This window comes from Corythoichthys intestinalis, chromosome 8 (assembly GCF_030265065.1).
Source record: "Corythoichthys intestinalis isolate RoL2023-P3 chromosome 8, ASM3026506v1, whole genome shotgun sequence".
Classification (NCBI taxonomy): domain Eukaryota; kingdom Metazoa; phylum Chordata; class Actinopteri; order Syngnathiformes; family Syngnathidae; genus Corythoichthys; species Corythoichthys intestinalis.
The window spans coordinates 42,274,145-42,287,699 of record NC_080402.1 but is presented as its reverse complement, the minus strand read 5'-3'; the positions used below and the strand labels follow the sequence as shown (position 1 = coordinate 42,287,699).

General features: G+C 39.2%; 2 protein-coding genes across 5 annotated transcripts in view; one reads left to right on the top strand and one right to left on the bottom strand.

Annotated features, from left to right (window-relative positions):
- The first annotated feature begins 309 nt into the window (after positions 1-309).
- LOC130920374 (nuclear distribution protein nudE homolog 1-like) lies at positions 310-6,665 on the top strand. Of its 3 annotated transcripts, none has more exons than XM_057843554.1 (10): positions 385-404; positions 811-927; positions 1,243-1,396; positions 1,521-1,669; positions 2,722-2,858; positions 3,631-3,807; positions 3,893-3,978; positions 4,073-4,227; positions 4,367-4,456; positions 6,153-6,664. In XM_057843554.1, exons 2-10 carry the CDS (start codon positions 842-844, stop codon positions 6,172-6,174), a joined length of 1,056 nt encoding a protein of 351 aa, XP_057699537.1. In that variant the 5' UTR covers positions 385-404; positions 811-841; the 3' UTR covers positions 6,175-6,664. The 3 variants fall into 3 exon arrangements, with proteins under 3 accessions (XP_057699538.1, XP_057699537.1, XP_057699536.1); XM_057843553.1 differs by lacking the exon at positions 385-404 and adding an exon at positions 409-495; XM_057843555.1 differs by having other exon boundaries at positions 310-405; positions 4,367-6,665.
- Positions 6,666-11,374: 4,709 nt separating this feature from the next.
- The window catches only part of LOC130919904 (myosin-11-like), a 40,062-nt gene continuing 37,881 nt past the window's right edge, over positions 11,375-13,555 (bottom strand). For both annotated transcript variants that reach the window (XM_057842533.1, XM_057842534.1), the window contains one exon: positions 11,375-13,022. In XM_057842533.1, coding sequence (XP_057698516.1) covers positions 12,896-13,022 — 127 coding nt within the window. In that variant the 3' untranslated portion in view covers positions 11,375-12,895. The remainder of the gene's footprint in view (positions 13,023-13,555) is intronic.

Genomic DNA, 13,555 nt, shown 5'->3' with positions numbered 1-13,555 from the left:
TAGAAATAAGTGAAATTATCTGCCAGTGCATCAAGTAAATTTTACTCAGATTTCTTGAAATAAGAAAAAAAAACAGACTTATTTTAAGCAAAAAGTTTGTATATTTAATCTTTTAAAAAATTCAGCCTGAAAAAAAAACTCACAAGTTGACTGCTACCAATGTTATTTTTTCAACATGACACACCTGTGATACAAGTGAAAAAAATGGAATGTCGTGTTATGTTTGTTGTGTTGTTCAATAAAGTTAAGACAAAAAGAGAGCGATTATATTTATTGGCTAACGGCTGAAAGTCGTCATTCGTATTGACCAATAGCGTCTCAGAAACCAAGTTCAGTTTGTATTTGATTGGTGGAACCCTATTGTAGTTTTGACCTGGCGGCGAGTGAGCGAAAAAAAAAAAAAAAGTAAGTTTGTCCATGCACATTTCTGTGAAATAGCTGTTAATTAGAGATATAAGTATTGGCCTACTACATTTAAATGTTTCCCGTGCATGGGTGGGTCTATTTTAAACATCAGTTTAACTTGGCGTGGTATAACACTGGTGGTGTCGCTTGACTGCTAAGCTGGCTAAGCTTGCTGCTAAGCCATGAATAGCCTACGCATGCAAATAAATGGAACTTTCTATTTTCTTTAAAAACGATTCAACAATTCTTCATGTTTTCTTTATTGTACGGTTTGTCAATCACGTCTGGCAACTGCTATGCAAATTTTGGTTTCTATTAGCATGCTAGCATTCGGTAGTGATGATGTACGAAGTTAAAAAAACATCAAACATGTTGTGTGATTTTTTTGAATTTGTATTTTTAAAGTTTGACCTTATAAAGCCGATCACCCTAAAACATGGGCGAGTCAACAACACGCAGTTTTGCGACATTACAAGAGGAGCTGGGCTTTTGGAAGGAACAGGCAAATACACACCAGCAGAGGTAATTACTGTAAACCGATGATACGAATGTAGTGCCTTTAATTGTTCACGCTGTATACATATTCCCATACCTTACACGCAATTTAAATTCAGTCTTTAGACATCATATTGGATTTACTGATCAGATTAACAGATGTATAAATAACAAGACAGTAATTCCAAATGAAATTTCACAAGGATTAAGTTTTTATATCCCAATCTCTATGTATATATGGATCATTGAGATCCGGATTAATTTTAAATGGAATGTTAGGCTCCATTTAAACCCGGGATGTGTGAAGGTGTAACTCATTTGGAAATGTTTTGCTGTCCTCAGGGCAGATGAAGCTCAGGAGGAGCTGCAGGAGTTTCAACAGATGAGTCGGGATTATGAAGCAGAGCTGGAAGCTGAGCTGAAACAGTGTGAAGCTAGGAACAAGGAATTGCTGCAAGACAACAACAGACTCCGAACGGAACTGGAAAACATTAAGGTATGATTGATTAGTGAAACTAGATACACATTTTGGTACCCCTCCTCCAGACAGCTTTGTATTGTGAGACGAAATATGTTACGAGCAGCAGTTGGCATCAGACTGATTTTTGTGCTGCTTGCAGGAGAAATTTGAGAATCAACACACTGATACTTACAAGCACATCTCCACACTGGAGGACACTCTAGCAGAGACTACAGCAGTCAAAGACCACCTACAGAAATATATACGAGAGCTAGAACAATCCAATGATGACCTTGAGAGGACTAAAAGGTCAGTATGCCTAAATAGCAAGGCTATAGAGTAGGCATGTGCTGGTACGAGAGTCTGACAATATGATAACCTTAAGCAAAAAAAAAAATCACTGGATTGCAGTTACAGCTCTAAATTGTGTTAGTTTGAGATATCTGGGTTAAAAAAGCAAAAACAAACTTTTTCCATTGAACAGGATGTACATTTTTCAAAACATATTAGAAAATTGGAATATAAGTTTAATGTTAAGTTAAAATAGATAACAAAAAAAAAATTGAGATGCTTTAAATAAAATTAAAATAAATGCAGTCCTTTAGGTGAGACTGAACACACAGCCACAGCTCAACATTGTTACCAACAGAAAAAAAAAATTGAATTATTTGCCATAAAAAGCACATGTGTATGGCTCGTATCATGTTTACATTATACACACGCTCTCTCTCAACACAGACAGTTGCCATAGAGAAAAAAAACCCCCACATGTTTTACCACCGCTAGGCTCACTAAACACGCTGGATTTAACTGTCGCAGCTGGTGGGAAACATTCATGATGGTGTTTACTAACCTTTAATTTAATATAAATGCAAAATCATAATGGAGGTATTGCCTCCTCGGCAGCCACCCTCCGCAAACATGTTTTACATCTCGGTTGGCCCTCCTCTTCCAAGCCGCGGCCGTCTATAATTTTTCTGTAGCCGAAGTATTCCCGTACCAGCGATTTCATTTTCTTCAATGAGGGAAATAGTTCAGGAGTTTCACCTCCAACCATCGTGTAGCACAGCTAACTAACTGCCACTGGGCAACAACCGGTGGGGGGAGGGTTGAGCCTTGCAGCTGCAAGCGAGGGTTTTCTCCCTGCATTTTTGGGACATAAAAAATAGCTAATACCGTAGAGAAGTTATGAAGGAAATTTTTTGCGGTTTTGAAACTGACGTTTTCATACCACGGTATACCTTGAAACCCGTACCCGGCACATGACTAGTGTGGTGTCACTGTCTACTATAGAGTAGATTTGCTTAAAAAAAAGCTGTCAAGGATTCAGAGACACTATAATCAAATTAATTCCTCTCCAGGGCTACCATTATGTCTCTGGAGGACTTTGAACAGAGGATGAACCATGTCATTGAAAGGAATGCTTTTCTTGAAAGTGAGCTGGATGAAAAGGAGAACTTGCTTGAGTCTGTCCAGAGGCTCAAAGATGAAGCCAGAGGTAAAAGATTTAAGCGATGCTCAATAAAGCTGAATTTCACCTGACCTTGAGCTTGATGGCCATCCATGGTCGTCTGCTGGCTTATATTGCCGTCAAACGGTTTTGAATTTACAGTGCACAAAATAGATTTGTAGATTTGACAGGAAACAACAGATTTTGTTTCAGCATATTTTTTTCTGTGGTTTGCTAGTTTTTAAAATAGTCTGCTTAAAAGTGCCCAAACCTCCAGTACTTATGTTTTAGGTCACAAATATATATTTTCACAAGCAAGCTTCAGACTTTCAGCCGTTTATGGAACGGGACAAACAGACACGCACATACAAAATGAGAACACTTGCTAATTAAACCAAAAGTCATTCACAGAACACACGGAATAAATCCTGATGTTACTGATCAAGCCTCGCCCCTTAGAGGCAGAGATACACTTTATTTTTTGTGTCTCAGCTTGTCACAACATGTAGGAGTTAGTTACATTTTAAGAAAACAAATTTATTGCTGAACATTCTATGTTTCATTAACTAAATTTGCCTTTTATTAAAATGCCAACAAAACATAATGTGTGTTCTGGTGGTAGGAGAGGGATTGGAACAAGTGATTGCAAACCACCAACTTCATTTCATTGCGCAGTGTTGAGTAAATTCCCATCTTCGTTTGTATGGCATCACAGATAAACCAAACAAAAAGATAAGAGTCTTTCAGACGGACGCTATGCTTTCATCTTTTATGTGAGACCTCGAAAGATTTTGTCATTTGCTCGACCCGTTTGAAACAGATCTCCGGCAGGAGCTGGCAGTGCGTCAGAAGGAAAGGCGACCCTCCAGCAGCATGGGCAAAGACCACGATCGGCCAGACTTGTCGTGCCCTTCCGCTAGTAACCCAATGACCCCTGTTACCCCGTCCAAGCCAATCAGTTCGTTTGGCACACCGCCTACTTCCAGCATTCGGCGAGGTAAATGGAGATATGTTCCTTACTTTTGCCTAAAGGATTTATCGTCCGCTAAATTTTGAATTTCGCCTTTTGTTTTTTCTGTCAGGTGATGGTCTCACAGGTACTCCTCTCACAACGTCTGCAAGAATATCTGCATTGAACATTGTTGGGGAGCTACTGAGAAAAGTTGGGGTAGGAATGCATTTGTCTCAGTATTATTTATTTCCAAATCAGGGTAAAGATTGCTTTCATATGTAAGATGTCTGTTTTCTTTGTGGCATGGCAGAACCTGGAGTCCAAGCTGGCGTCATGTAGAGATTTTGTGTATGACACATCGGGAACCCGGCCTGCGCTGCCCCTCGCCCCTTCTAGTCCATGTGGTCTCGATAGTGGGGCTGACATCCAAGCTATCAGCATGAGCCCTCCTCCACAGTATGACAGGTGAGCGGGATTACCAAGATTGAGCTATGCTTTTATGGAGTTTAGAACCTTATTGGTATTACACACATATAAATCTGTTTGTTTATAAGCTAAAATAACACTTAAACCAAGCATTGCATTACTTGTGCTTGTGTTCTAGTTTAGTAAAGCGGCTAGAATTTGGACCAGCACCTCCACGAGTCGTATCTCAAGGCGGTCAATCTCCACAGGGAGGAGTCAAGATGCTATTGTGAGGAACGTGCACCTCCTTCATTCAACTCACACCCACTCTCTCATCATAACATGAGAACTTTGAACATTGAACTCGTTGAACCTGAAAACCACTTTTCTTTGCTCCATATGATGCATGGAATTTTGCTTCCTCAGACACGGTTCTATCACACCATATCATGGGATGTGGCACAGCAATTGTATGCGTAGCATCCACGTTCATGTGTGAATGTGGTGAGGGGCTTCAAAGGAACACTGTTTTCACATGCTACCTAAATGAGATTGGTCACTTTCATGTAACCAATATTCCAGACATGAAAGTGATTCTAATTTCAGAACCATTAAATGATCTAACAATAACATCACCAGCTTGTTGTTTACGTACAAACCTAAGCTACAATAAGAGAAATACTTTTTCCTCCCCTGTATATATATACATATGTTTATATACAGTGTTTTTCTTTATTATTCCTGGAAGCGTAAACAATGACATCAATAAATTGTATATGCATTATGTGATGCGGTAGAGCTTTGGGTTAGTTCCTGCCAGGGCTTTGTTTTTAGCCAAGGCTACCTTCCTCCATATCATGTGGAAGTTCAAAATTTCAATATTTTATTAGGAATAGAACCTAGACGACAGGTCAAAGGTTTAAACTGAGAAAATGTATCATTTAATCCTTAGATGCACAAGTGACTGGACCCTACGCTCTTCCATAAGTGGGTCATAAATGACCCATACTACAATCAATGTGTTTTTATGCCATTTTAGTTAAGAATAATTACTTGTATAATACGTAGTACAGTGGTACCTCTACATACGATCGCTTCGACACACGAACTTTTCGACATCCGACGTAAAATTTGACTCGCCATTTGTTTCTACATCCGACGACATGCTCGAAATACGACGACAATGGCAGCACCGCAGACGAATGCACGGCGGATTTTCTTGTGTGACAAATCAACACAGGTTTCAGAAAAGGTTGGTACAGGTGGTGAAACAAGGAAAAAGTTGATGCTTACCTTCGAAATGAAGATGCAAATGACAGAAAAATATGAGCGTGGGGTGGGCATCCGTGAAATGGCTCAACAATACATCTCCACGGTCCTCCTCCGACCATCGTTCGCCAGTCTTTATAAATTAAGCTGACAATTCTTATTGTCTCCAAAGAAATCGCCAGCTTCGCCACGTTTTCATCATTTCTTTTACAACTTATTCAACACAAAACGCCTGCTGTCTGCCGCAATTGATGGTGTTCTCAAGAGAACATTCAAAGTGAAAGTGAAACACAAGCTCACCGGTCTGTCTCTGGCACGTGAGCCCCGCGGTGCGTTCAGGTACACAAAAAAACGTCCGCCTTATTAGAACCCGATTCGTTACACTATTACAGGAATTATTATTATTCTTTTTATTACATTATTCCAATTTTGATTTATAATTTATTTGTTTTGCTACGTGTAATTGCCATTTGTAATAGCACCAGCAGTATTTTTTAAGTATTTAGTGCAGGTTTTTGGGCTGTGGAACGAATTAATGGAATTATAATGTATTCCTATGGGAAAATCCTGCTCGACATACGACCATTTCGACTTACAAACAAGGTCCTTGAACGGATTAACTTCGTATGTAGAGGTACCACTGTATTATATATAGGACCACACAAGATTGATTTCATGTTTGAAATACTTACATAATTTTTGCATTTTTGAAAAAGAAAATTACAAGAACAGCAATAGACTCCATCCCCTCTTGGATTATATCATCCGTGATGAAGAGTTCCCACGCATCTTTTTGGTGAGACAGTGGTGCTAAGCCCTTGTGCAGGTCCTGACAAACTTCTGAGGCTATTGTGGCTCAGTGTTCTGCCCTGGGTGGATGGTAACTCGCTCTTTCTAGTGAGAGCCCTGCCAACTCATTCGGTCGGCCATGATTTGGACACTTTCTCTTTTAAAAGGACACATAAGTGGAATCTTGTGAGTCGGATTGAGCCTGTACAGTTGGATTTGATGGTGGATTACTGCCACTGCCACCTGGACAATAGCCTGGGTCCTCAGACTCTGAGTCCAACCCTGTTACTGCATCTCCATCATCCAGTTTCTGTAGGACCATTTCAGCTGTGAATCTAGCAGCCATGACACCTTGGATAAGGAAACATCAATGTTTTCAAAAGATCAATATGTACAGTGCCTTGCAAAAGTATTCGGCCCCCTTGAACCTTGCAACCTTTCGCCACATTTCAGGCTTCAAACATAAAGATATAAAATTTAAATTTTTTGTCAAGAATCAACAACAAGTGGGACACAATCGTGAAGTGGAACAAAATTTATTGGATAATTTAAACTTTTTTAACAAATAAAAAACTGAAAAGTGGGGCGTGCAATATTATTCGGCCCCCTTGCGTTAATACTTTGTAGCGCCACCTTTTGCTCCAATTACAGCTGCAAGTCGCTTGGGGTATGTTTCTATCAGTTCTGCACATCGAGAGACTGACATTCTTGCCCATTCTTCCTTGCAAAACAGCTCGAGCTCAGTGAGGTTGGATGGAGAGTGTTGGTGAACAGCAGTCTTCAGCTCTTTCCACAGATTCTCGATTGGATTCAGGTCTGGACTTTGACTTGGCCATTCTAACACCTGGATACGTTTATTTTTTAACCATTCCATTGTAGATTTGGCTTTATGTTTTGGATCATTGTCCTGTCCGTCCCAGTCTCAGGTCTTGTGTGGATACCAACAGGTTTTCTTCCAGAATGTTCCTGTATTTGGCTGCATCCATCTTCCCGTCAATTTTAACCATCTTCCCTGTCCCTGCTGAAGAAAAGCAGGCCCAAACCATGATGCTGCCACCACCATGTTTGACAGTGGGGATGGTGTGTTCAGGGTGATGAGCTGTGTCGCTTTTACGCCAAACATATCGTTTTGCATTGTGGCCAAAAAGTTCAATTTTGGTTTCATCTGACCAGAGCACCTTCTTCCACATGTTTGGTGTGTCTCCCAGGTGGCTTGTGGCAAACTTTAAACGAGACTTTTTATGGATATCTTTGAGAAATGGCATTCTTCTCGCCACTCTTCCATAAAGGCCAGATTTGTGCAGTGTACGACTGATTGTTGTCCTATGGACAGACTCTCCCACCTTAGCTGTAGATCTCTGCAGTTCATCCAGAGTGATCATGGGCCTCTTGGCTGCATCTCTGATCAGTTTTCTCCTTGTTTGAGAAGAAAGTTTGGAAGGACGGCCGGGTCTTGGTAGATTTGCAGTGGTCTGATGCTCCTTCCATTTCAATATGATGGCTTGCACAGTGCTCCTTGAGATGTTTAAAGCTTGGGAAATCTTTTTGTATCCAAATCCGGCTTTAAACTTCTCCACAACAGTATCTCTGACCTGCCTGGTGTGTTCCTTGGTTTTCGTAATGCTCTCTGCACTTTAAACAAGAACCCTGAGACTATCACAGAGCAGGTGCATTTATACGGAGACTTGATTACACACAGGTGGATTCTATTTATCATAATCGGTCATTTTGGACAACTGGATCATTCAGAGATCCTCACTGAACTTCTGGAGTGAGTTTGCTGCACTGAAAGTAAAGGGGCCGAATAATATTGCACGCCCCACTTTTCAGTTTTTTATTTGTTAAAAAAGTTTAAATTATCCAATAAATGTTGTTCCACTTCACGATTGTGTCCCACTTGTTGTTGATTCTTGACAAAAAAATTAAATTTCATATCTTTATGTTTGAAGCCTGAAATGTGGCGAAAGGTTGCAAGATTCAAGGGGGCCGAATACTTTTGCAAGGCACTGTAGCTATATAAATAAACACCGTATTGGCCCGAATATAAGACGGCCCTGATTATAAGATGACCCCCTCTTTTTCAAGACTCAAGTTTGAAAAAAGACTTTTTGAACACCAAATTAATTTTTATACAGAAAATAATTACATTACATCCGAAACAAATGATTATAACAATACATTTGAGAGAAAAAGCATGTTATTTTGCCTCATTCAAATCTTAATATCTGAACATTTAAATATGTAAACTAAAGTGCAATCACATTCGTAAATGAATGGCTTCTGGTTTTTGAAACGTAAATAAACCAATCTATTGTGATAAAACAACAAAATTGCAATAACTGCATTAACCATCAAAGTGAAGTCTAACTGTAACCGTAGTCTTGAAACAAATCTGAATAAGTAAAAACATTGTAATAAAATAAAACAAACTGGTTAAACTTGAGAGTAGCTGAGATCTGTCACGACAGAACTTCGCTTCAATGATATCTGGCGCCATCTAGCGTCGTGAATGGGGAGAGTAGTTGAGATCTGTCATGACAGAATATCGCTTCAATGATATCTGGCGCCATCTAGCGTCGTGAATGGGTATAATGTCTGAATAAAAGACGACCCCCTCTTTTTCAGTCTTATTTCAATGCAAAAAACACAGTCTTATATTCGGGCCAGTACGGTACTAAATATACATGCTAGTTAACTTAGCTAGCTAATGTTAGCTAGTTATAAAGTAGGCTAATTTGTTGATAAATAATAGTTACAAAAGTCATGAAAGACACACACACACACACATTAAATATTATATGAAGATAATGCTTAGACGTATCAGCTCTTGCTCTGTAAAATAATCTTCCTAAGGAGTGGCACTTCTGATATACCTAGTCTGTGTCGTCCACAGTTAATTTATTCCTGAAACCCAAAGTTGATCAGACTCAAAGGTTCCCACCGGATTCCACAGAAAATGCACACGGTCGTTTTTAACCCATTTATGGAAGCTTGGGGTACTGATATAAAAACTACAATTTCTTCAAATGTATTAAAGGTAAGTTAAAAATGTGAATGGCGTTTTATCAAAAACATGTTTCTGTGGAGTACCTGGATTATATAATCTTAAGAATTTTTCTTACAAAGATATTTTAAGAAAACAACCTCACCGGGTCATTTTTGACCCACTAATGCATAACGGTTAAGGGAGAAGTATGTTGATTTAAATTCCATGGTGTCAACAGGTTGTAAAAGATTTGGGACAAGGCCATTTTCACCACTGTGAAACATCCACTCTTCTTTCGAAAGTCCGCTAATGCTGGGGACTAAGGAGAAAAGTTTCTCAAGTTTAAAAATAGGAATGTTGTCCCACACAGGCCTCTTACTGTTCAACTGTCTTGGGCCTTTTTTGTCACACCTTCCTGTTTATGATGTGCCAAATGTTCTCTATAGTTAAAAGACTGGACTGCATGCTGGCCATTTTCAATACCCACATAATTTTCCTATGCAGCTATGATGTATTTAATGCTGTTAGTGGTCTGGCCATATGTTAAAAATGCAAGATCTTATCAGAAAGAGATGCATGTATGTTGTTCTAGAACCTGAGTATACCTTTCTGCATTGAATGTGCCTTTGCCATACGCACTTATGCAAACTCATACCATCACAGATGCAGGTTTCTGAACAGAGTGGTGATAACAACTTGGGTTGTACTTGTCCTTTTTGGTCCGGATGACATGAAGTCCCAGGTTTCCATTAAGGACTTCGAATCATGATTTGTCTGGGGACATAAGTTTTCCACCTTGCCACACTCCATTTTATTATGACCACTGGTCCTGGGAAAAGGCCTGCACTTCAGGGTCCCGTTTTGAAATTACTTCTTTACCTGGCACAGTGGATTGTGTTAACCTACAATGGTTACTGGAAGTATTGCAGATCTTATTCTGCGAGTTCCTGTTTGTGGTGCAGTGCTGTTTCAGGGCACAAAGATCATGGGCATCCCGTATGTTTTTCTTCTTTTTTTAACGACCCTTATGCACAGAAATTGTTCCAGATACTGTGAATGTTTAGATGATGTTATGCACTGCAGATGATAACTTAAAACTCTTTTCAGCTTTTTGCTGGGAAAGGCCTGATACTGCTCAGCTATCTCTCTGCGCAAAACTGAGGGAATGGTAATCTCTTCACAACTTGGCTTCTGAGAAACACTGCATCTTTCAGGCCTTAGACTGGTAGCCAAAATCAGATTTTTAGCCAATCCAGATTGAGACTGGAATGCTCTTGTAGTCTGAACAGTCACAAAGCACCGAAATAAGATTTTTGCTACACTTATTATAACTACATACGAGAGATAGTTTCATATCTGATATGAACAAGATACTTTTCAGTCTGGACAGCTCAGATGGGTTTGTACTGTCCGTGACATCACTCCACACTGGATGGATGATGCCTTTGTTGCCACAGCAACCTGCCAGGTGGGTCAATAATGTGGCCCAGTCTGAAGAGGCACAGGTCCAATTAGAACACTGGCTAAAAATAGTGTAAACTGTCAGCCCTAAAAATCGGATTTGAAGAGGAATCCCAATTGGAATTAGATATGCCTGCAGTCTGAACACATAGCAAATACATAATTAGTAGTAATTGGTGTTTCAGCTGTTCATTGTATGTGCAAATGAATTCAAGCCTCTAACTGCTACCTGTCCCAACTTTTTTGAGATTTGTTAACGCTATGAAATTGGAAATCAACATCTTTTTTTCTTAAAATGGTAAAAAAAAAATTCTCAGTTTGAAATTTTAGAGCTGTCATCCACGTTTTTATAAAATATTTTAATTCGTTACTTCATTGCATTGTTTTTATTTACAATGTGTGTAGTGCCCCAACTTTTTGTGAATCCAGTTTTGTTCTAATCATTTGAGGTCACTGTAAAATTTTTGATTAGCACACTCGCTCTGCTGAATGTAACAGTTCTCTTAACAAATGTGGGAATTACACTGTGGGGAGTAAAAAAGCAATAATAGTTGATCAGGTTCATAAGATGCACTGTAGTTGGTGTTGCTTTCAGATGCTTGTGGCCTTGCATTTGTCTGATGCACGACACCAAAATGAAGCCCGTTGAACTGCTTCAGTTGTGAAGTTACTGAAATCCACTGAAACATTAAAAGGACAAAATTATGTTTTTTTTTTTGTATTTATTTTTTTGTGCAGGTGTTTCAACAAGTACTAAAAAGAAATTGTGCAATGTAAACAACATTTGGATAGAGAACTGTATTGTTCTAGGGTGATTAGAAGGGACACAGTTGAGAATGCAGATTGAATTGTTGACAATTGTCCAAAAATGCAGCAAATTGTACAAGAGGTGACCTCTGATGACATTTTACACGTTGAAGTATGGGATAGCTATCATACAAAAATGAAATTGCCTACTCACTAGTTGGAGTACAAAAAGCAGATTGGAAATGTAGACATCTACAATATATCCAATCGCATACAAGATCAACAGCAGTCACAGGCACAAAGACTATAGCTTTAGTAGTTCCACATTTACACAAGGTGACATACTATCCAAACGTGACATACAGTATTGGCTCTGCTGGCAGGTTAGCATTGTCATTAGCGGCACCTAATTAGTACAGAATGTTGCATTATTAGTCATTCAGTGCAGCACAAATTTGTGTAATTTAAAACAGTAAATCACTCCGTAATGATGCCACGAAATCAGCCTCTTGGTTGATACTTAGGTCATCTATTTGATTTGTGTCAAGAAAAAGTGCTCTGAAACATGAAGATCAGGTTGGATTAAAAAAAAAAAAAAAAAAAGCGCTACCTGGCCCCTTGAAAGAAACAAATTATATTCACGCTAACTAAACAAGGTTCAAGTCTTCCATTAGATGATAAAAGGTTGACATTTAACCTAACCAATGCAGTTAAAAGCCTCTCATTTATTTCTTATATCTGTACAAGTCATTGTGTTTTGAATACAATGCTTTATTGTATAAAAGATCAAACTACTGAAGCATTGAGACTGCTAAAAATCATTAAAATTTCATGAATACTGGTCGAACTGCATTCAGCAACGAGAGCTCAAGAGACTTTAGAGGCAAATGGGGGGGAAATGATTGACTTAAGACTGCAAATGCTAAGTAAATATCATGTGGGCTGTCTAGTACAGATTTGAGCCCGTTCTGAACTGATTATGACCGATTATGTGTAATATAGCAGCCTGTGGAGGCAGTATTCAGTTGGTCAGGGTTGATATTCTGACATCACCTGACTTTTTCCCCCCTATTCATTTGACGGCATGATATTCCAAAATGTCAACGTCACAAAGCTGATCTTATTTGGCTCAAATAGCGAACTTATTTTTACACATGATTTTATATCTTCACCACATAGTGGAACGTTTGAATTTAGTATGTTAGACAGAAGCTTGCCTCCCCAATACAACATCTCAGCCAAAAATAAATCTCTGTTGTGACCTTGACGGATCTTATTTAAATGCTGTCAGGTGAATGCAAATTCAATGCAAATGGCAGCTAACATAACAGTAAGACTTTCCTTTGGCCAGGTAGTATATATTTTGATGTGCGGTTGAGCTAGGGAGATGGAAACAAGAAAAGGTTGGCCTCCATTTCCAAGAGGCAGTATTGTCAGGAATTTCGGATATCTGCTTAGTTGGTGTCATCTTCTCTCTCAATCTGCTGACTTTCCATTGAAGTCATTTTGGGAGTCGACTTCCTCCTCGGACGCATCCTCAACCACCCTCCGACCTCCGCCCATGCGCCTAGGTGCACTGCCAAAGGAGGGTTCATTTCCACGCCTAAAAAGTCACAGGTACGAGGGACACACCAGTCGCATGAAAGGAGGAGTCAGGATTGTTTGCAGGCTGTTTGTGTGACATGGCAAAAGAAATCAAGGTGACCCTGGGCATGGATCATTAAGAAAAAAAGTTGTTCATGGAATTTCAGGAAAGTTAAAGAATTTTCTGATAGACTCTTGGTGCGCTCAATAAATTGTTGGAAGGAAGAGTGCGCTTCGAAAATGAATTGGGGAATCTCTTGAGCATAGACTTCATAACATAAGGGGGCCACTAGCTACATTCACTAACAGACTAGCATTGTACTTTGACATTTACGTAAATAAGTACTAACTGCACGTTTTTTTTGTTGTTGCTCTTAACCAAGAATCGAGACTGTTTTACGTCCATATCTATAAAGAATTTGGGGATTTAAGCATTCATTCACAAGAATTTTCACCGGAAAAGCTTTGTTTACATAAGGCAGCCACTAGCAACAGTCACTAACAGACTAGAACTGTACTTTGACATATTTATGTAAAATAAATGCTGACTGC